Here is a 24,165-nt window from a genome sequence, read left to right as displayed (position 1 = left end):
TTTCTCTCTCACGTGTAACCCTAAACACAGGCACTGTCAGTGCAAAGCCTGACGTGGGGCTTGAACCCACGAACCGTGAGATCATGACCTGAGCTGAAGTCAGATGCTCAACCGACTGACCCACCCACGTGCCCCAGCCCACTTCTTTTAAACTTCATAAAAATTGGGGCACCTGGGTGGCTCAGCCGGTTAAGTGTCCAACTCCTGATTTCAGCTCAGGTCATGATCTCACGGTCGTGAGATCAAGCCCCATGTCTGGCTCCACGCTGGAGCCTGCTTGGGATTCTCTCTCTCTCTGCCCCTCCCCCACTGTCATGTGTGTGTTCTCTCTCTCAAAACACATCAATAAACATGAAAAAAAAATAAACTTCATAAAAATAAAAATTTTACTCATATCTAAAAATGTTACAAAAATTCGAAGACCAAGTGCAGACTGGGAAGAACATTTGCAACAATGCATATGCAATAATAGGCTGATGACCTTTTATAAAAAAATATATTTTGAAATAACCGTAAACTCACAGAGAAGTTGAAAAGTACAGTACAATGAACTATTTCTTCCCCCCTAAACTATTTGGAAATAAGTTGGAAATAGGCTGATGTGATGCCCCAATACTCCAAATACTTGTGCAGCCAAGATGATAAAAGGTTGTTGTTATCTTAAGCAAACACGTTTTGTACTTGCAGCCAGAACACATTTTGGCACCTGCAACTATAACAAATCCCAGAGGGCACTGGTTTTGCATCCAGGCAGTGAGTGGCAGGGGGAGGGACCTGGAGGAGACTGACAGCAGGGGTTTAAAAGAAGGTAAAGATAAAGTTAGTGGAAACAGGAGGTAAAGGCACCCTCGTAACATGGTGGTGGAAAATTCAGCAACACTGTGCCTACAGAAAGTACGGAATGAATTTAATGAACGCAATGGTCTCCCTAGGGTTTTGACCTAGTCTCACTGCCTATCATAACATGAAAGAGGAGGGTTTAGAAGGAAAGAGGACAGCTGGGCCGGGGCGCCTGGGTGGCTCAGTCAGTAAAGCGTCTGACCAGCTCAGGTCATGATCATGGGGTTCATGAGTTCAAGCCCCACATCAGGCTCTCTGCTATCTGCACAGGGCCAGCTTTAGATCCTCTGTCCTCCTCTCTCCCTGCCCCTCCCCCTCTCTAGAAAATAAATAAACATTAAAAAAAGAGGACAGTGAAGTTAAAAAATAAATCACACACACACACACACACACACACACACACACACACACACCCCCCTATGCTCTTTTCTCAATCTATGTACTGAAAACCACACGTTCATCTTGATATATCCAATCGCAATCCAATTCCAGAGTTCACTCTCATTTTCTCCATTTACGTGTAAAAAACCCCTTCCTGTGGTGTGAGAAACCAGGCTTCCCCTGTCCTTACCGTGTTTCCTTATTTGGTGGTTCCGCTGTATGTAAAATCTTCCACCTCCTTTGGGGTGTGGGTAGCTCCTGCAGTTTATAATTTGCTTTCGTCTTACTCTTCCACTAACTAACACGAAGTGTGAATCTGCCTGTTTTCGTTGCCTGTGCCTCTGGGAAGACACACAAAGCTCCTAGCCCCAGCTCCACCCTTCCACTCCCTGCTGCCCTCCCTGCACAGACACCCTCCTGACCCATGGGAGACCACCCCTCCAAGCAGGCACCCTCCTTACCTTTCACGAGCTCTGGGCCTCCTGCCTCCTGCTAACTGGTCTGCCCTCTGGCACATTTTGATCCCCACAGCGGTGATTTTTAAACTTTAGTAGAAATGCTAATTTCCCGGGACCTGCTTTTAAAATTTAGATTGAGTCTTACATCCAGAGAATCGGATTCAGTTAAGCAGGTCAGGGCAGGAGGGTGGGGGCAGAAAGCCTGTCTATGCAAGAATCCTCAGTGGGTCAGATGTAGGTGTGAGAGGACCACACTGAGAAGTGTTCTTTCACTTCTGGATGTATGAAAATGTCTGTTTTCTGGACTTCTCTACAAAGCCTCAATTATTTACTTCCATTTTTTAAATTTTTTAATGTTTATTTATTTTTTGAGAAAGAGAACAAGCCAGGGAGGGGCAGAGAGAGATAGGGAGAGACAGGGAGAGAGAGAATCCCAAGCAGGCTCCACACTGTCAGCACACAGACAGACACAGGGATCGAACTCATGAACCATGAAATCATGACCTGAGCCAAAACCAAGAGTCGGATGTTAACTGACTGAGCCACCCAGGGGCCCCTGGTTATTTCCATTTCAAGGCAGGGCGTCGTAGAGGGTTGCAAGTGTGCAGGGAAGAGCGCCTGGAATCCCTCAGTGTGGGGTGCTGTCTAAAGGCAGGGTGAGGCCACGGGAAGACAGTCTGCCTGGCCTCTGCTGTCACCTGCAGCATGTTGCTGATATCACAGCTCAGACCTTCACTATCACTGCCTCAGAGGCATCACATGGCACAGTCATGACTTCTGCTTTTTATTACAGTGTATTTCTGGACAAACCAACTTCAAAGCATATACAAACCTTGAAAACATGGCTTGCTTGGCAAATTCTACTTCTTCTGGAGACACTGCAGTCATCTGGCCAGTGAGCGTCAACCGGGCACATCGGGGGTCTTCCGGGTCGACGATATTTTTTCTGCATTCAAAGAATGTTTTTCACTTATTAAAATGATGATAGAACATAAGCCTGAAATACCAAGAATTTTATTAAAAATTAAAAAGAGCAGCCACATGGCTGGGTCTATCATTGAAGTTTTTACACTATCTATAATTACTTTAAAATACTTTGGCACACGGGGTGCCTGGGTGGCTCAGTTGGTTAAGTGTCTGACTCTGGATTTCAGCTCAGGTCATGATCTCACCTTCCGTAAGATCGATCCCCATGTCAGGCTCTGTGCTGACTGTGAAGATCCTGCTCGGGATTCTCTCTCTCCCTCTCTTCCTGCCTCTCCCACCCACTTTCTCAAAATAAATAATCAATGAACAATAAAAACATACTTTGGCACTGGCTGTGTGAGAGGTGTGAGAGGTGTGTTTGGGTAAGTGAGACATTAGCCTGCACCCTGGGGGGTGCATCTAGTCAAGGGTGCACATTCTGCAAGACCCCAGTTGGGAGCCACTGTCTGGAATCCTGTTGCTACTCTGCACAACCTTAGGGGTACCACTCAAAGACAATAGGAGGTGTGCTCCAGAAGTAAGGCAATACATCTGCCTGGATCCAGCGGTGACTGAGGTGAAGGTTTTCTGACATCACAATCAGAATGTGGAGGGTCCTCCTTCAGTGTAAGGGATGTTGGAAATAATGAGAACATTAGCGTGACTGTATTTGTAACTGCCTGCTAATGAGTGTTTCCATGGTGACAGAATTCTTCTAAGACTTGGCTTTCATTGAAAGAGTCACCTGGCAGTGAGGATGTACTTTGTATTCTGGATATCTCTCTTTTTCCAGGTGAATATAATTCTAATATAAATATAATATGATATGATATGATACAATATAATTCTCCTAATTAGTAATCCTCCTAACTAGGGTTGCCAGCTAAAATACTGTATGACACATAGTCATGTGAGAATAGTTGTTTACCTGAAATTTAATTTTTTAAAAAAATTTTAATGTTTATTTATTTTTGAAGGAGAGAGAAATAGAGCATGAGTGGGGGAGGGGCAGAGAGAGAGGGAGACACAAAATCTGAAGCAGGCTCCAGGCTCTGAGCTGTCAGCACAGAGTCCAATGTGGGGCTCGAATTCATGAGCCGTGAGATCATGACCTGAGCTGAAGTCGGTCGCTTAACCAACTGAACCACCCAGGCGCCCCTGAAATTTAATTTTTTACAGCTTTATTGATATATATATATAATTCACCCTTTTTAAAAAAATTTTTTTTTGATGTTTATTTATTTTTGAGACAGAGAGAGACAGAGCATGACAGAGACAGAGGACCTCAGAATATTCAGAGTTGGGCATCCATCACCATTATCTAATTTTAGAACATTTTCATCACCTACCCACTACACCCTTTGCCCATTAGCAATGATTCCTCATTTCTGACCCTTTACCACATCCTGAGCAACCGCTGATCTACGCTCCATCTCTAGAGTTGCCTGTTTTGCCCACACTGATGGAATCATACCGTATGTGGGCTTTTGTGACTATCTTCTTTCACTTAGCATAGTGACTTCAAGGTTCATCCATGTTTTAACCTGTATTGGCACTGCATTGTTTTTATTGCTGAATATTACTTTATTGTATGGATAGACCACACTGTGTTTACCAGTTCATCAGTTGATGGGCATTTGGGTTGTTCCCATTACAAATAATGCTGCTATGAACATGTAGGCACATGCTTTTGCGTGGATGTGGTTTTTAGAGGTGGAACTGTCAGAAAGGGAATTGACGGATCCTACGGCAAGTCTACGTTTAACCTTTTGAGGAACAGCCAGACTGTTTTCCAAAGCAGCTGCACTAATTTACATTCCCACCAGCACTGTATGAAGTGAATTCCTTCATATTTTTGAGGGCACTTGTTTTAGTCTGTCCTTTTCATTCTAGCCGTCTTAGTGTGAAGTGATCTCACTGTGGTTTTTATTTGCATTTCCCTGATGGCTAATATTGACTATCTTTTCATGTGCTTACTGGCTGTATGTATATCTTTGCAGAAATGTCTATTCAAATCCTTTGTCCATTTAAAATTGGGTTCTTTTCCTTTTTATTATTGAGTTGTGAGAGTTCTTTGTATATTCTGAATACAAATCCCTTTCCAATATGTGATTTAAACGTATTTTTTTTTTCATTTTCTTGATACTGTTCTTTGTATTATTTTTATGATTATTTTTGTTTTAGAGAAAGAAGGAGAGAGTAAGAAGGAGAGAGTAAGAAGGAGGGGAGAGGGGCAGAGGGAGAGAGAGAGAATCTTAAGCAGGCTCCATGCTCAGTGTGGAGACTGATTGGGGCTCGATCCCATGACTCTGGGGTTATGACCTAAGACGAAATCAAGAGTTGGATGCTCAACTGACTGAGCCACCCAGGAGCCCCTTGATGGTGTTCTTTGATGCACAAAAAAATTTTTTTTTTAAATTTTCACCAAATCCAAATAACTTCTTTTTCTTCTGTTTCCATTTATGATTTTTTTAAAGCTCCCAGCAACCTAGGGCAAAGGATATTTATCAAAATCCTACCCATATGTTATGTTTTATCTCATAGAATAAGACAGCATTCATATTATTAGATATTGTGGTTTTTGTAGTAATATAAGAAATAGAAATATGTATAAAGATTGAGAAATAATAAGCATACTTGTAGTTATTTGCAAATGACATGACTGTATAGAGAGGAAAACGCAAAAGAATCCACACTCAGAATATTAGTATTAAGAAAAAGCTCAGCAAGATTGTTGAATTCAAGAACAATAAACAACTGCATTGCTACTTATAAGAAAAAACCTATTTTTGAAGTACATTTTATATACTAAAAGGTATATAGATGGTAACTAAACCTATAAAATACCTGGGGATAAATTTAACCCAAAAATGTGTAATACCTTGGTGGAAAAAATTATGACTTTATTGAAATACATAAATGGCCTAAGTAAAGAGAGGGTTGGTTATACCAAATACATGAATGGGAAAACCCAATTTAAAGGAGATTAATTTCTAGAGATGCTATAATTTCAGTTCCAATTCTGATATATATATTTTTAATAAAACAAAACAAGCTGAATCTAAACTTCACATGGAATAACAAAAGTCTGAGAATAGTCAAAACCACTATAAGGAAGAACAACATGGTGGGAGCGCTTCCTCTACAGATAACCCTAACATAAAACCATATTAATTAAGGCAGTGGGTATTGGTACAAGGACAGACCAAGGGAACAGACTGGAAGACCCAGAAATAGACCCATGCTTATATGTTATTTCACATACAACAAAGACTGAATTAGAAATTAGCAGGTAAAGTTCTAATTATTCAATAAGTGGTGCTGAAAAAAATGGTTGTCTGGAAAAAAATCTAAAAAATCAGACCATGTATAAGTAAATTCTAAATTGAATTAATGATTTAAATGTATAAAGCAAAGCCTTAATACTTTAAGGATAAAATATTTATGACTTCAGGGTTGGAAAGAATTTCTTAAAGATGACACAAAATGCTCAAACCACAAAGGTAGATGAATGTGACTTATTAAAATTAAATCTTTCTTCAGTAAAAGATTTCATAAGTTAGCTATGGGTGAAGTCTATTCATTACCACTATGATTTCTTATTCTATCGGTGAGTGTGGTAAGTGGAATTCTGGGATGGCCTCCATCATCTCCACCCCTAGTACTCTGCCCTGTACAATCCCTTGTCCTTGAATGTGGGCAGAAGCTGGGACTCTCTTCTAGCCAAGAGAATATGGCAAAAGTGAAGCGCTGGTAATCCCATGCTTATAAGATACCACAGCCAGTGAGACTGACTTAGAGACTGTGGGAGGGAGAGAGAGAGAGAGAGAGAGAGAGAGAGAGAGAGAGAGAGAGAGACTGTCTTACCCATGGGAGACACCCTTCTATTGGCCTTTAACAGGTAAGCTGTTGTGAGGTGACCTGCCTTGGCTGTGGAGAGAATGGGCGGTGGCTTCTAGAAGCTGTGGACTCAGTCCTACAACCACAGGGAACTGAACTGTTCCACAAGGAACACTCACAGGTGCTAGAAAGAGGACCAGAGCTCCAGAAAGTGTTGCGGCCCCACTGACATCTTTCAGCTTTGGGAGATTCTGAGCAGAGGACCCAGTTCAGCCAAGTCCAGAATCCTCGCCCACAGAAACTATATAACAAGTGTGTGCTACTTCAAGTCTCTACGTTTGTGTCAATTTGTTACACAGCACAGAAAATGAATACAGTGTGTGTGCTGAAACTATAATTTTTAACTGACAATTTTTTTTCAGTTACATTGTTAGTTACTGATTTCCAACCTACATTTTGGTCAGAAAGTTACCCATATAGGTATCTATTGTTTGATATTTGTTAAAATCAGCCTTAAAGCCTCATGGTCAATTGCTGTGCGCCTGAATAGGATGGACATTCTCTAACTGTTCGGTGCAAGGTTCTGCAAATTACCATTACAGCAAGCTTAAGTGTCTTCAAATCTCTTACCTCATTGCTATTTTTGTTTTTGTTCTCTTACTCTATTGATTATTAAAGGATGTGTTAAATATTTTCTGGACTTAATTTCTGGATATCTATCCTTGACACACACACACACACACACACACACACACACACACACACTTACTTTTCTTCCTCCCAAAGTAGTTCTATCATAATTTTTACTCTATTCATACAAATATTGTGTTTGCAGTAACACAGTGTTTACTAAGCCATGTAGTACACTATGAATAAACTTCCTTTTTATACAACCTTTTGTTTTCATTTGGAATTAGTTAATAACTTCCCCTTTATCTTTCTTTTCTTTTTTTTTCTTTTGCTTAGTAGTTTTCTATGAACCTACCATTTATTCATTCCCAAACTTTTCTTTTTAGCATAATCAAATATAAGACATATTCCATCATATTCAAAAGAACTGAAAACATAAGTTCATATAAAAACTCGTACATCATTGTTGATAGTAGCAGCATTTATAACAACTCCAAAGTAGAAATAACCTGAATGGCACAAAAATAGACAGAATGTGGGATAGCTATTCAATGGCATATTGCTCAGCTATAAAAAGGAATGAACTACTGGGGTGCCTGGCTGGCTCAGTTGCTGGAGTGTGCAACTCTTGATCTCAGGGTTGTAAGTTTGAGGCCCACACTGGGTGTAGAGATTAGTTTAAAAAACACTTTGGGGCATCTGGGTGGCTCAGCTGGTTGAGTGCTTGACTCTTGGTTTCGGCTGGAGTCACGATCTCACAGTTTGTGGGATCAAGCCTAGCGTTGGTCTCTGGAGACTGCTCGGGATTCTCTCTCTCCCCCTCTCTCTCTGCTTCTCCTCCACACACACACACACTCTCTCTCAAAATAAATTAAAAAAATAAACTTAAACAAATTTATAAAATGTATATGTTCTCTCACTGCTGAAAAAAAATGAATGAAGTACGGATAGCATGGATAAACTTTGAAGATACTTCAAGGTGTGTGTGTGTAAAATTTATATGTATATATATGCAGCATATGCAAATTCATAGAGGCAGAAAGATTAGTGGCTGTAAGGGCTGGGAAGAAGAGGAAACAGGAAGAGAAAGCTAAGCTAATGTGCATGGGGCTTATCTGGGGGGAAATAAAAATATTCTCAAATTAGATAGTGGTGACAGATAGATGCAAAACGTTGTCAGTATTCTAAATGTCAGTGAACTTCACACTTTAAAGGTTGAATTTTATGGTATGTGAACTATATCTCAAGTAAGAAAAAAGTAGCATTCCACTGAGTTCACTTTTTCCTTCTTGGGGACTGTCATCCTCTGGGTCCCACCTGTACCGTTTGCTTTTATGCTTGCTACATGACCGTAATCTGGAGAACTCCCTCTATTGTCAATGGGGAATTTCCCCATCCTGTGTTGGATCACTTCTTTCCCTGGGCTGCCATCTTCCTCTTTCTTCTCATTTTGGTATAATGGTTCTGTCAAAAATATATATGTTTTCTAAGAAAAAGTTCAGTGGAAGTAAAATTACCTGAGGTTTTGTATGTTTGAGAATGTGATTAGTTTACTTTCATTCTTGATGGATAGTTTGGCTAAGTATTAAATGCTATGTTTGCAATGATTACACCAAATAATGTTGAAGGTACTGCTCCATTCCAGTGTTGCTGATTAAATAGTCCAGTGTGATCTTCTTCCTTGCTCTTTTGTATGTGACCTTGTGCCCTTGCCCCTCTGAAAGCTTTCAGAAACTAATCTTTACCGATGAGTCCCTGAAACTGCACAATGATGTACCTTGATACAGGCTTTAAAAAAAATCCATTGTTCTGGGTACTTGGTGGATTGTTTTAAACCTGGAGACTCATGTCTTTTGGTTTGGGGGAATTTTTCTTCAGTTATATCTGGCAATTTTTTTCCTTTCATTTTCTCAATTCACCTTTTCTGGAATTCTTTTATTTTGGCTTTTGGACCTTTTGGATTGGCCTTTTAATTTTCTTATTATTCCTCTCATATGTTTCATCTGTTTCTTTTTATTCTACTTTTTGGCAGATTACTTCAAATCTACCCTCAAATGCTTCAGTTGAATTTTTAATTTTTGCTACCACATTTTTAATTTAAATTTAATTTTTCTTAATTTTAAGCAGGCTACATGACCAGCATGGGGCTTGATCTCACAAACCATGAGATCATTCCCTGAGCTGAAATCAAGTCAGATGTTTAACTGACTGAGCCACCCAGGCACCCTTCATATTTTTAATTTTTAAGGGTTCTTTCTGTTTGTTCTCATGGAGTGTTTTTATTTTAAAGCCTATTCTTCTGCAGTATATTGTCTTCTGTCCTGAAAAATTGCTTCCTTCTCTTTGTATTGTTTTAATTTTTCCTAGTTCTTTTTATCTGTTCATTTTGCATGGTAGAGACTTTCCTCAAATGTTTTCCTTGGCTGTTTATTCATATTTAAAATGTGTCACCCAGGAGGGGCCCCTGGGTGGCTCAGTCGGTTGAGCAGCTGACTTCCGCTCAAGTCGTGATCTTGCAGCTGACGAGTTCAAGCCCCGCGTAGGGCTCTGTGCTGACAGTTCAGAGCCTGGAGCCTGCTTCAGATTCTGTGTCTCCCTCTCTCTCTGCCCCTCCCCTGCTCATGCTCTGTCTCTCTCTGTCTTAAAAATAAATAAACATTAAACAATTTTTTTTTAAAAAGTGGCACCCCAGAGCCAGTTGGAAATTGTGACTGCATAGGTATGGCTTTCTGACTAGTGCACTTTACTCTAAGGTGATCAGTCTTGATGGTTTTGTTGAAGGACTCTTAACTTTTCAGTATCTGGGTTTTTTTGTTTGTTTGTTTTCTCTTGGGCTGTTTGGTATCCCTGGGGAAATCCTCAAAGGATTCTCAGACAAAACCTTGTTAAAGATGACCTTAGTCCATAATTCACAGGAAGAAGCAAGAGCCAGCAGAAACAGTAAATACCAGAAATAGATACCCAAGATATACTAAATTGATTATAAGATAAAGATATCTAAAATGCATAAGGTCTCCCAATCTTTAATTGAAAGTGTAGCTCTTTGGGGGTCAGATTTTATAATGGGCCCTTATTTCTAACCCGTCACCTGGCCCAGTCCAAGATATTGTTTCTTTGTTCTTATTGTATCAAAACCTAAGCCTCTACTTTTCCCAGACCGGCAAACCCCACTAGTGAAGTTCTGGTTCTGTTTCTTTTGTTTGTTTGTTTCATCTTCATTTCTGACCCCCAGGGGATTTCTTTTTGTTTCTTATGAGTATGCATTTAAAAGAATGTTTTTTTTCCTACCGCTTTTTTTTTTTAGATTGATGAAGTCTGTAGTTGTATTTTAAAACTTTAAATAATAAAAAAATGTTAAGATTAAAAACAAAGAATTTCCATGTAGAAGATTTAGAGACTATAAAAATATGTTAGAAAGTAAAAATAAGTGTTTTTAAATAAACTTGGAATTATAGCCTACATAGAGCTTTTATCTTATTTGTTTCCACTCAAAAATTAAATTGTGAACATTTTAGATCGAGAAGTACATGCTGGGAAATCTATTTACTCACAAAATTCTCAAACATTTATCTACTATTTCTGTCTACTGAATATACAGGAAGAGCTGGAAAGATCCACCTCTGACGTTGAATGATTTTACTTGTATTGTGAGAGCTGTGTGACATAGCTGAGTCACAGCAAATACAGTGTCTGGTCTCATTGCCCCCATCGACCTTGTGAGCTGGAGCCCCAAGAACATAGCCTCAATTTCCTCTTCTGAAAAATGAGGACATTAATTTTCGCCCGACTTCTTCACAGAGTTCAAAGGAATGTAAAAGCACGATGAACATCATAAGGAAGTAATGAATGGTTTTCTCATATATATAAATGTGAAACTACAGTAAGTGAATGTGAGCAGGTTAAAGATAGAGAAGATCGTCTTCAAGGCAGACTGAATTATTTCCCTTCTCCATTAGTCTATAGCCTTGAAAGATTTTTCCGGCACTGCATTTCATTATGGTAGGCCAAATGAGAAAACTTTATGATGGATTGTTCTCCAACATCAAAGGAGAAGGAGGCGGGGAACAGCTTGCATTTTCCTTTTGCTTGAGGCCAGTTAGAGTCAGGAAAAAAGGGAGGTGGAGTACTCCTTCCTTGTCTGTCTTGTACAGTCCGGATAGCCAAGCATTCTGATATATGGTAAATGCAGAAGGAAATGAAAGGCATACAGTGAGGTGGTTAAGAGTATGGGTTCCTACTCAGGGATGCCTAGGTGGCTCAGTCGGTTAAGTGTCCTACTCTTGGTTTCGGCTCAGGTCACCATCTCACAGTTTGTGAGTTCAAGCCTCATATTGGGTTCCGCACTCACAATGCCCAGCCTACTTGGGATTCTCTCTGTCCCTCTCTCTCTGCCCCTCCCCCGCTCGTACTCTTTCTCTCTCTTTCAAAATAAATAAATAAACTAAAAAGAGATAGAGAGAGAGAGAGAGAGAGAGAGAGAGAGAGAGAGTGTAGGGGCTCCTATTCAGCCTCCTCGACTGGAATCCTGGCTGTGACTCAACCTCTCTGTGCCTCGGTTTCCTCACCTGTAAGAAACAGGCACAAAAAGTTCCTGCCTTATAGTGGTGTTTCGAGGTGTTGGTGGCGGGAGACAGGGAGACTCTTCGGTCCTGCGATGAGCAAGGCTCCCCAGGATAACTCTCTTGACTGTCTCCACTACTCAGATTTACATTAACTGGTGACTTTGAAAGAAGACACCGAACATCTCCCTGCAGGAAGTGCACATACTATGCTATCCATCTGCCATAAACGAGAAAGACCTGCCACAGCTCAGGGAGGCCCCGGGTGCAGTGCTGCAGACTGTGTACATCTATTGAATTCTGGAGTTCCCTGGCCCACACCATGTTGGCTAGGTCAACGAGAAGGCAATACTTTGCTATTCTGTCTGCTTTACTCTTTCATTCCTCCACTGGTTTAGATCAGGCAAATGATGGCCTGGCTGGCCAAGCGTGGCCTGTCACCTGTTTCTGTTTGGCACGAGAGAGAAGAATGGATTTTATGCTTTTAGAGGATGGAGAAAAATCAAAAGAAGAAGATTTTATGACACATGAAATCTATATGAAATTTGGATTGCACTCTTCTTGCAAAAAGTTGTATTGGAGTACAGTCCCATTCTGTGGCAGCTTTCAGGCTACAATGGCAGAGTTGAGTGGTTGTGACAGAAACTGCATGGCCCACCTCACCTACAAAATTTGCCATCTCCTCAGTACAGAAATCATTTTCTGACCCCTGGTTTAGACTGTGGGACTGGAAGAGGAAGGCTGTTCGTCAGGCTCTCTGGAACCCTTACATGTGGATTAAACCCTTACATAATATAATTAGAATAGTTCCTGGTGTGTAGCAAGCCCTCATATAGTGATGCTGTTGCTGCTCAAATGTCACGGGGGCTGAAAGGGGTGGGGTGGCTGGAGAGTTCAGGAATTTTGTAGCCCCAATTGGTGGGGGTATCGATCATGAAATATCAAGAAGATTGCTGTGGACCGAACTGTGTGCCTGGCAAATTCAAATAGCGAAGCACGAATTCCCAATGTGACTGTATTTGAGAGAGTAAGAGAGCATGAGCAAGGGCTGGGGAAGTGAGAGGAAGAGAGAGAGTCCCAAGCAGGCTCTGGACTTGGGGCTCAATTCCATGAACCGCGAGATCATGACTTGAGCTGAAATCAAGAGTCGGATGCTCAACTGACTGAGCCACCCAGGTGCCCCATGAGTGTATTTGAAAATAGGGTCTTCAGAGAGGTAATTAAGGTTAATTAATTAATTAATTAAGGTTAATGAGGTCATGGGGGGGGTGTCCTCATCCGATGGGACTGCTGCTCTTATAAGAAGAGAACAGATGGGGCGCCTGGGTGGCGCAGTCGGTTAAGCGTCCGACTTCAGCCAGGTCACGATCTCGCGGTCTGTGAGTTCGAGCCCCGCATCAGGCTCTGGGCTGATGGCTCGGAGCCTGGAGCCTGTTTCCGATTCTGTGTCTCCCTCTCTCTGCCCCTCCCCCGTTCATGCTCTGTCTCTCTCTGTCCCAAAAATAAATAAAAAACGTTGAAAAAAAAAAATTAAAAAAAAAAAAAAAAAAAGAAGAGAACAGAGAGGGGCAGGCAGCAGAAAGCCCATGTGAGGGCAGAGCAAAAAGGTGGCCGTCTTCAAACCCAGGAGAGAGGCCTCAAGAGAAACCAACCCAGCTGACACCTTAGTCTTGGGCTTCTAGACTCCGGACCTGTGAAAACATAAATTTCTCCTGTTTCATTCTCCCAGGCTGTGGTATTTTGCTACGGCAGCCTGAGCTAACACAAAGATGGTAGGGACAGAACGGTCATTATGAAATGGTGAGCATCGAAAGCCTCCCCCTCTGCCTCTCTGGCTACATTTGTTGCAGAGGTAGGGTGTTATGGGATGGAAGGCGTTAAATTAGGAGAGTAGTAGCTAACATATAATGAAGGAGGGAGTTAACTTATAAAATCTTGGAAGTATTTTTTTTAAGCTTAAAATGGAGACCTATTATGTTTGTGGCACATCCTCTCCCTGTATTGGGAGCCTGTGTTGAAGGAGCCCAGGGAGATGTGGGAACAGCACACACTCTCTGGCTCCTGGAAGTTTGTGTGTTTTTACCATCCTAATACTGTGATGTGCCCCGGCATCATGGCAAAAGCTGTCCCCACTGTGGGGACCTTGCCAGTTTCTGGGTAGGCCAAGCAAATCATTTCAAATCTACCCACTTAGCTACCTATTCATTTGTTTCACTTCATAATTTTATTACTGCCGAGAACATGATATAATTTCTGTTTTCCTTTTTGAAATCAGGTGTGATTATATGACATTTACATATCTTCTTTACATAACATCACATATCTTTCAAGGCAACTGATTTGTCTAAGCCTCACAGTATCCACACGACGTAGGTCACGTAATCTGATACGCAGGCAAAGAGCTAACTCGGCAGACCACGGTTGCTCAAAGCCTGCACGTTTCAAAGAATGGCCTGTTTCAGGAGGACTGGCCCTTGACTGGCTCCTGGAGGCTAAACTCTGAGCTCCTGACACCTCCTTCTGAGGCCCTAGGCCACACTGGATCAATCTGAACTCGTGGGGCCCAGAGACGGAGTAGCTAAGATCAGTCATGCAGACACTGTAGTGCCCATGTGACTGAATTACAGTGCAAACCCCGGATACCAAGGCTCAAGTGAGCGTCGCTGGTTGGCAATATTTTGCACACGTCGTCATGCGTGGTGGCCGGGAGAATTAAGTGTGCCTCCATGTGGGAGGGACTCCCGGAAGCTTGTGCCTGCTTTTGCTTGGACTCTGCCCAGTGCAGCTTTTTCCTCTGATGACCTCGATCTGTATTCTTTCACAGTCATAAAGCACGAGCTCCTGAATCCTGTGAGTTTTTTGGTGAATCATCGAGCCCCGGGGGTGGTTTGGGGGCTCCTGACACAGCTGGCCAAGCAGACTCTCACAGATCCTCTTCTCCCAGATGGCGCACATTTCTAAAATGGAAGCCCTGAGGCACGATTCATTGAAACTCATTCTCATCCGTTACATTGCATTAAAATCTTGAGAAAGGTACGTTTGTTAAGCAAAGCATATGTTTTGCTTATATTTAAGGAACTTGTTTTCACTTGCCTGGAAGTTTTCTTTTATTATACATCCTGTTGAGTTATAGCAAGAGAAACACTGGACATGCCCACATTTTCAGGTAAATTGCTTCAGGTGAGAACATTGTATACCACTGGAAACGTTATGGTCTGCTGTGTTTATGAAACCGCAAAAATTAGTTGCTGAACTGTGAATTTTTCTTGTGGGTTAAGGGGAAGGAATGATGGGAAGCAATCCACATAATAACTACAAAAACTGAATCTATATTGAACTTTGTAAAAAACCCGAGATAGGAAAAAATAAGTAAGAATAGTAAACAGGAACAAAATTTACATATACTGGGCAAGACTGTCATCAGTTGTGCCCAATTATTTGTTCACTGTTAAAGCTAATTTCTTCACAAATTGCTCTTTGATGAAAGCAACAAATTAGTACTCATAAGTAAGTCATTACAGAATTTAAATAGGGAGCATCATATGTAAATAGGAAGCGTTTTGCTTCTCCACTGGTGGTGATTACATAAAATACAAAGGAGATGATGTATTTAAATAGGCAAATAGAAAACTCGATTTACATAGTGGGCAACCCAGCTAGATTCAGCATTAAGTTTCTTCCCACCTGTGGTAGGCAGGATAATGCCCCCACCCAAAGAGGTCTGCAGCCTAATCTCTGAGACACGTGACTGTGTCAAAGAGCAATTAAGGTGGTTAATCAGCTGGCATTGGATAGGGAGATTATCTGGGATTATCTGGCTGTGCCCAATGCAGTCACAGGGGTCCTTAAGGTCACAGAGGGAGGCCAAAGAGAGTGTCACAGAGATGTGGTATGAGAAAGACTCAATTAGCCATGGCTGGCTTTGAGTGTGGAAGGGGCCATGGGCTAAGGAGTGCAGGCAGCTCCTAGAAGCTGGAAAAGGCAAGAACATGGTTATTCCCCTAGAGCCTCCTGGAAGGACACAGTCCTGCCTACAGCTGGATTTTAGCCTACTAACACCTGTTTGGGACTCCTGTGCTCCATAACCTTAACACATTGGTGTTGTTTGAAGCCACTGGGTTATGGTGCTTTGTTACAGCAGCAAAAGGAAACCATATAACATCTGGAAGAGGTCAGACTGCAACCCCACCCTTAGTCACGTGAGTGCAACACACCTGGTCAGTAAATGCACCAGCGACAGGAAGGGGGATGCAGTGTACCCAGGGGACCCTTCCAGTTCACCTTGGTGAACAGGGGTTACAGGAAGCACTCCCGCCTCTTGCCTCTGTACTTTGCATATTGTTTAGGCATCCACTTCTCCCTCACACAGCTTCAGGGAGCCCTACTCCATCCCCACATCCTGAGGGCTGGGATTGCCTACAACAACCAGCATGCTCTATCCCCTGGCCAGAGTGACATTTCAGGGATTGGCACAAGAAGTTTGGTCACTAAAGCTCAAGGACCTACTTGCTGGGGACTTCTGGAATGGCAACCCCCTTACTCTCCTTTGGAGTCTACCTGGTGAGATGCCTGCTTTTGCTGGACATAAATGGAGAGCGACCTCAAAGTTGCCAGCACCGCATTTGGATCACAAGTGGGGCCACCCTTAAGGTGGAGCAGACACTGGAGGAGGCAGACAGGAGAAACGGGAAAATCTCATTTTGGCCGACACTGCAGAGCCCTTAAGAAAAGCCTACCTCTGGACTTTTCAAATATGTCAACTAATCAATTTTTTTTAATTCTCTAAGCACATCTGAGCTTATTTTTCTATTTCTTGCAACTGAGTGGTTCCTCACTGAAAGGAGGGTTTGCAGTTTCTGGAACTCTTCTTGTTGTTAGAATGGATCCTAATGCTGGGTGGTATTAATAGTGATCCACAGGGGAGCCTGAGTGGCTCAGTTGGTTGAGTGTCTGACGTTGGCTCTGGTCATGATATCTTGGTTCATGAGTCTGAACCCCACATGGGGCTCTCTGCTGTCAGCGTGGAGCTCATATTGGATCCTCTGTCCCCCTCACTCTCTGCACCTCCCCCGCTCATGCCCTCACACTCTTCTCTCTCAAAAATAAATAAACACTTAAAAAAATAGTGATCCACAAACTATTCTCAATACAGGTAGTAAAGTCATGGTGGAACTGTGTAAAGTAAGGGTGGTTCCCATATGCTACCATTGGTACTAACGCGGGATCATGTGAAGCAAAAATGGCCTGTATTTAAAAAATATTCACAAATCTATGCATTTCTCTGAGATAAGACTCTATATACCATCTCTCTGGCAGAAGTTCTCCATGGGTCTTTCGTGTTTCTGAACTCTTGTGAGCAGAGGACTAGCTCCCTGTGTTTGGGACCATCTTTTCCCTGAAGATCTTTATAGAGCAAACAGCCTTGGAAGAGACAGTGTTTCCCTCGGGGGCGAAGGGCAGGCTTATTTGCTGTCCAGTAGGATGAGGATGCTGTCTTTCTTGGGGGTGGGGGGATGGCAGGCAGGCTTGCTCTGTTATACAAGATTTTGTTTCTCTGGGCTGAGGGTTCCTTTCCCATAATGCAACCCACTGTGTGTACATGTGCCGTGGTCCTCTTCACATCCCTGTGGGAATTAGGGCCCATGGGAACCCCTGCCATAAAGTGCTGCTGCTCTAGCTACTAATATTGCTGTGAGTAACAGCCCTTTTTCTCTGACCCATGAGTTTTGTGTCTTCTGCCAGCATCCACGAACCATGGCAGGCTCACTTGTTAGTGAGAAGGAACATAGCCAACTTGCTTGCAAATAGGGTAAAATCTTAGATCCGTCACAGTTCTTGACACCATGTAAAACCATTTTCTTTGCTTTTGGTTGGAATTAAATCACTCTGGAATTAGTAAGGTAAAAATGTCATGCTGATCACAAGCTCTGATTTGCATATGTACATATGTCTTTGAGTAATAAAAATGGGGGGGATAAATTATTTCAAAACACTGTCTGCCTATTAGACAAAAATATTTCATAGTATATGGAGCATAGAGTGAAATAATGAAAAAGACCTTGCTGATGCAAAGTTTGGAATCCATTGGTGACCTTGTTCTTTCTGGATTAGTTCAGGGCCTTGCTGGTCCATCCCCAGCCTGGGATGTATGCAGCACTGGCAGGAAAGGAACTGCCTCTTCTCCTACTGAACCTCCCCCAAGTCTGCCCTTCACCTCTTGTTCCCTGGTAATCACTTTGCATAGCCCCCCAGTCTGATACCCCATCTGCTATTTCCTGACCTCCAAGTCTAGCTTAACTGCATATTTTGGCTCCTGAAGGAGCAAGAAAATAAAATCACTACTAGAAACAATAACTGACCGGAGCTGGCCATGAATTCCTGCGTGTCTATGTGACTAGGGTAGAGACCGCATGGTGGGAGCAGAGAGTAGCAAATGCATCTCAGGAAGGGCTGCTCTCATGTTTAGGAAAGTACGTTAATGAGTCTGGACGATCAGGGCAAGGGAAGGCCCCCTCCCTAGTGCACCCAGGCTGGTGTGTGGGAGGAAAGAAGGAGAGATTAAGTGTGTGCAATCCTGCAAATGTCATCCTCCCTGATGTTATTGCATTTTGGATTCCTGTAGAGGCAGTAGACACAGAAGGGTTTGGTTTTGCTTGGGGAGGTTGGTGAGACACAGAAAAGAAGAGAAAGGCACAAGCAGGAGACATGGAGTTTGGAAGGGATGCCATTGCACATTCAATGCAATCCCAATCAAAATAGCAACCGCATTCTTCACAGAGCTAGAAAAAACAAATCCTAAAATTTGTATGGAACCACGAAAGACCCTGAACAGCCAAAGTAATGTTGAAAAAGAAAACCAAAGCTGGAGTCATCACAATGCTGGACTTCAGCCTATATTACAAAGTGTAATCATCAAGACAGTATGATACTGGCACAAAAACAGACACATAGATCAATGGAATAGAATAGAGAATGCAGAAATGGACCCACAAATATATGGTCAACTAATCTTTGACAAAGTCATAAGAGTATCCAATGGAAAAAAGACAGCCTCTTTAGCAAATGGTGTTTGGAGAACTGGACAGCAACATTCAGAAGAATGAAACTGGACTACTTTCTAATATCATACACAAAAATAAATTTAAAATGGATGAAAGACCTAAATCAGACAGGAAACCATCAAAATCCTACAGGAGAACACAGGAAGCAACCTCTTTGACCTCGGCTGCAGTAACTTCTTACTTGACATGTCTCCAAAGGCAAGGGAAATAAAAGCAAAAATGAACTATTGGGACCTCATCAATATAAAAAGCTTCTGCACAGCAAAGGAAACAATCAACAAAACTAAAAGGCAACGGACGGAATGGGAGAAGACATTTGCAAATGACATATCAGATAAAGAGTTAGTAAGTATCAAAAATCTATTAAAAACTTACCAAACTCAACACCTGAAAAACAAAGAATCCAGTGAAGAAGTGGGCAGAAGACATGAATAGACACTTTTCCAAAGAAGACGTCCAGATGGCTAACATGCACATGAAAAGATGCTCAACATCACTCATCATCAGGGAAATACAAATCAAAACCACATTGAGATATCACCTCACACCGGTCAGAATGGCTAAAATTAACAACTCAGGAAACAGGAGATGTTGGCAAGGATGTGGAGAAAGGTGGAGAAAGGGAACCCCTCTTGCAGTGTTGGTAGGAATGCAAACTGGTGCAGCATTTCTGGCAAACAGGGTGGATGTTCCTCAAAAAATTAAAAAAAAAAATAATTACTCTATGACCCAGCAATAGCACTACTAGGAATTTATCCAAGGGATACAGGAGTACTGATTCACAGGGGCATATGTACCCCAATGTTTACAGCAGTACCATCAACAATAGCCAAATTATGGAAAGATCCCAAATGGCCATCAATTCATGAATGGATAAAGAAAATGTAGTGTATTTATGTATGTACACACACACACACACACACACACACACACACACACCGGAATATTACTCAGTGATGAAAAAGAATGAAATCTTCCCATTCGCAACAACATGGATGGAACTGAAGGGTATTATGCTAAGTGAAATAAGTCAGTCAGAGAAAGACAAATATCATATGATTTCACTAATATGTGGAATTTGAGAAACTTTACAAAAGACCATAGGGAAAGGGAAGGAAAAATAAGATACAAACAGGGAGGCAAACCATAAGAGACTCTTAAATACACAGAATAAACTGAGGATTGATGGGGATAGGGTGTTGGGGGGGTGGAGAAAATGGGTGATGGACACTGAGGAGGGCACTTGTTGGGATGAGCACTGGGTGTTGTATGTAAGTGATGAATTATGAGAATCTACTCCTGAAGCCAAGACTACACTATATGTTAGCTAACTTGAAAATAAATAAATAAATTTGAAAAAATGGGTAAAGGCATTAAGTAGTTCTCCAAAAAAGATATATAGGTAGCTAATAAGATCATGAAAAGAAGCTTAACATCAGTAGCCATTAGGGAAATACTTATCAAATCTACATGAGATACCACTCCTTACCCATTAGGATGGCTATCATAAAAAAGGCATAACAAGGGTTGATGAGGATATAGAGAAACTGGAAACCTCATATGTTGCCGATGGGAAGATAAAATGGTGCAGCTAGTGAAGAAAATAGTCAGTTCCTCAAAAAATTAAACACAGAGTTACCATATGACCCAGAAATTTCACTCTTAGGTGTATACCAAAGAGAACTGAAAAAAAAAATGTCCATACAAAAACCTGTACACAAATATTCATAGTAGCATAATTCATAATAGTCAAAACATGGGAGCAAATGTCCATCAACTAATGAACAGATAAATAAAAATAGATAAATAAAACGTAGTATATTCATACAACAAAATTGTATTTGGCCATAAAAATGAATGAAGTGTTGATCCATGCTAAAACATAATGAGCCCTGAAAACTGATGGGAGAAAAACTCTAACAGTGTGATCTCCAGTGGAAGCCATATTATATTTCTTTCTAAGTCTGCATGACTGTCCGTAGACTTTGTTCCAACCCCAAGCCCAATTTACGGCTGGCCAAGCACACATCGTACACCTGTTTTGTGAGTGAGTGGCCTAAAGGAACACCATCTTGTCCTTGAGATATCGATCAATGCTCCTGCTCCCTGCATTGCTTTATGACAAAACCTGTGATTCCTGCCTACATGCTAATCCATAATCTTTTGAGCTTTTACAAGATGTAAAAAGGATATAACTCTGTAAAAATGATTCACTCTCTGGAGCACTTTCTTCCCTGTCAAGAGTGTGCTTCCCAGGCAGCTCTCTTAACTTGGACTTGAATAAAATGCTCTTTTTTGCTTTTAGAGATTCTAAAAGGTTCGTTCATTTTGCATCGGCAAAGCATTGTGCTAAGTGAAAGAAATCAGTCACAAAACCATACATTATATAATTACACTTATAGGGAATGTCCAGAATAGGCAAATCCAATAGATATACAAAAGAGATTATTGATTTCCAGAGGATAAGGGCCTTGTAATAAAACTCTTAAATCTATCTCAGCAACCCTAAAAGCTTTCTGGAAGGTGTATATTTACAGAAGTTGCATCCTTATGAATCCATATCATTTCAGCTCAAGGAGGAATCATGTCTACCAGGTGAATAAAACATTATGAACTGGATCAGGAGAGGTAGTCAGAGATGCAGGAAAGAGGTGTATAAAGACAGAGGAACCAGAATCATCAGTGGACCCATGAAATGAGTGTCCTGGGAATCACAGGGACAGAACTTCATGGAGCTGAAATGAAATTCGGGAGAAAGAAGTGGCTGCAGGTTATTGGGAGCACTGACCATGGAAATGAGTGAAAGATGGGAGAGAATACTCAAACACCTGCTCAGTAAGTCTTCTGTCCACATGGCTCCCTGGTCTTCCCAGACAGCTCTTTTAAAAGCAACTCAGGTTAGTGTTAGCTTTAGGATTTCAGGGATGTGTAGGCAAAGGAGAAGAGGCAACATGAATCTGGACAGACAGCAATCTATTTAGAAGATTTATATGTTGCCTTCAAGGGGAATGAACACAATTCAGTGAAGAGAAATTGAATTCAGCTTCTTTATCTGATGAGGGTTGGGCCCTGTGCTTTGAAACTCATGTCGCGTCTCAGGTAGACAGAGTGCAGACGGAGATGTATCTTGGCCGTTAGCAGGCAAGCTGTTGCAAGCACGTTTCCTCTGTGTGCAAACTCTCCTAGAGAATGATGGAAGAGAGTGCTTTCCACACGCAGTTCTAGGGGCACAAATCCCGGAGCCTGCATTTAGAATTGGGCTGGGCTGAGGTTTTCAGCTACCACTCAACGTATTTCTTCTTCCTACAAGAATAGTTAAAAATATGTAGGCTAAGGGGCATTTATATATGTGGAATTTCTTGTCATTTGCTGCAGAGAAGGAATAATTAAACTCAGTACACTATTTGAGTTGTGTGCGCCCACCAAGCGTTTATCCTGTGCTTGTGGCATAAAGGCAGACCAGCCCTACCATCAGCACCCTCCCATGTTTTACCAAAAGAATTTCTCACACTGTCAATGTGCCTATCAAATGCAGGGGCTACTCAGAGGATAGGGCAGGAATCTGTGTCCAAGCACATTGTCCCAAACTCTCTAGTGTGAGCGATGCCTTTTTGATGTGTGATTCTTCGGTGTTGGATTGCATCCGCAACATGGCACCCCACCCCCCAAGCCAATAATTCTGAGGGATCATCATTTCTGAAAGCCTCCCATCCTATGTTTTACACATCTACTGGGCTGTAATCCATTCAGGGTCTGGCACCTCCCTCTCAGAGACTAGATTCCTTTGCAAACCAGAATCTTAGCATCTCCTCTGATGCCAAACCACACTGAGTCCTGGTCAATTAAAGACCTTTGACAAGCTCATTGTTTGGGCAGAGATGCCCTCAGCTGGGGGAAAGGAACGGGCCATGGCAATATTTCATTAAAAGCCTTTTGGGAAAAAGGAAACAAGTGTTTTCAGATAGAAACATAGCATTTGTCCAAACTATCAAAATTTTTTCATTGTGAAAATCATCAGATAAACCTCTTTTGTTTCCATTTATTTCCAGTCTTCAAAATGGAAATTCATCTGATGCCAACAACAGAATGTCACTCAATAGAAGAACCCTTCCTGACCCAGAGGGCCTGCTTTGCCTTGGCTCTCTGAGAAGATGCAAAACCTAAAATCCACAGTGTTCAAGCCTGCATGCTCCATAAGAAAAGATGTTTCAGTGGATGAGAAATGTCTCTGGGGGGCTTTGTTATTTACTGGATTTTCATACAACTGGGTCTCTGGTCTGAGCATAAATTCACTTTGGCACAGGAGCATCTCTATATGCTTATGTATTTGAAGGGAGAGGAAAATGAGAGAGGAGGGGGCTGCGGATTGCTGGCGAAGCTTGTAAACTGGAATCTTATTCTCAATTTGTCACGTTCACCTGAGTTTGGAGACCTGAGCTTTGTCCCTTAGGAACCGCCAATCCTGTCCTTAATCAGTACTGAAAGTCACTTTCTGCTTATCATCCAGTAAGATTCCCTTTCAAATGATCTCCTCCAGGAAGAAAGACAGGGTAATAGCACCCAATTCAATATGTCCTGGCGGGAGTCAAGACAGCTGGGTGCGATGAAATCTAGTGACTTTACTGTGACATTTTAGGGTAAGTTCAGGGATCAGAGGATCGGGTGGTGAAAAGTTTGGGGGAAAATCCCCTAACTACATGGGATGCAGTATCCCAGGTTGAATTTTTCAGATTCACCGAGAAACTCGTTAAGGTCCCCATACACCTGTAAAATACAGAGAAGTATTTGTCCCTTTCCTTATTCTCAAGATGTTTGCCTCTCCCAGCTTCAGTTAAGGAACGGATATCTGCTGTGTATTTTCATCATTAAACTTCCTGAGAGTTTTGGATACTCAATGTCCTTCACCCATAGCAGCTTTGATGGATCTAAGTATCAATTTTGGGAGGCAAGATATGAGTCAACATACATGAGTGCTTACTGAGTGAAAAGCATTTCTTATATATACAATGGGATATTACTCAGCCGTGAGAAAGAAAATCCTGCCACTTGGGACAACATGGATGGTCCCTGAGGACATTATGTTGAGTGAGAAAAGACAGAGAAAGACATATATGGTACGATCTCACTTACATGTGGAATCTAAAAAAAAAAAAAAAAAAAGCCAAACTCACCAGAACACAGAGTAGGATGGTGGTTACCAGGGCCTGAGGATTGGGGGAAATCAGAGAGACGCTGGCCAAAGGGTACAAGACGTATAACTGGAAGATGAGTAAGTTTTGGACAGCTAACGCACAGCGTAGTGATCACAGGCAAAGACACTGTAGCATAGATTCCGAAGTTGCTAAGAGACCAGATCTTAAATGTTCTCACCGCAAAAAAGAAATGGTAATCATGGCATGTGGCAGAGGTGTTAGCTAACACTCTGGCGCT

General features: G+C 41.8%; 1 protein-coding gene and 1 long non-coding RNA gene across 2 annotated transcripts in view; one reads left to right on the top strand and one right to left on the bottom strand.

The window, feature by feature from the left end:
• CREG2 (cellular repressor of E1A stimulated genes 2) overlaps nucleotides 1-24,165 on the bottom strand; it is a 32,769-nt gene that overhangs the window by 2,252 nt on the left and 6,352 nt on the right. The window contains exon 3 of the mRNA XM_042979757.1: nucleotides 2,512-2,625. Within this exon, the coding sequence (XP_042835691.1) occupies nucleotides 2,512-2,625 (114 nt within the window). The remainder of the gene's footprint in view (nucleotides 1-2,511; nucleotides 2,626-24,165) is intronic.
• On the top strand, nucleotides 3,351-22,964 carry LOC122237013. Its single transcript, XR_006215209.1, has 3 exons — nucleotides 3,351-3,438; nucleotides 14,499-14,707; nucleotides 22,785-22,964. It is a non-coding gene; the product is annotated as an uncharacterized LOC122237013 (long non-coding RNA).

The sequence above is a fragment of the Panthera tigris genome, chromosome A3, assembly GCF_018350195.1.
Source record: "Panthera tigris isolate Pti1 chromosome A3, P.tigris_Pti1_mat1.1, whole genome shotgun sequence".
In the NCBI taxonomy this organism is placed as follows: Eukaryota; Metazoa; Chordata; class Mammalia; order Carnivora; family Felidae; genus Panthera; species Panthera tigris.
The sequence above is the reverse complement of the archived record's forward strand: the minus strand, read 5'-3'. Positions and strand labels throughout refer to the sequence as shown.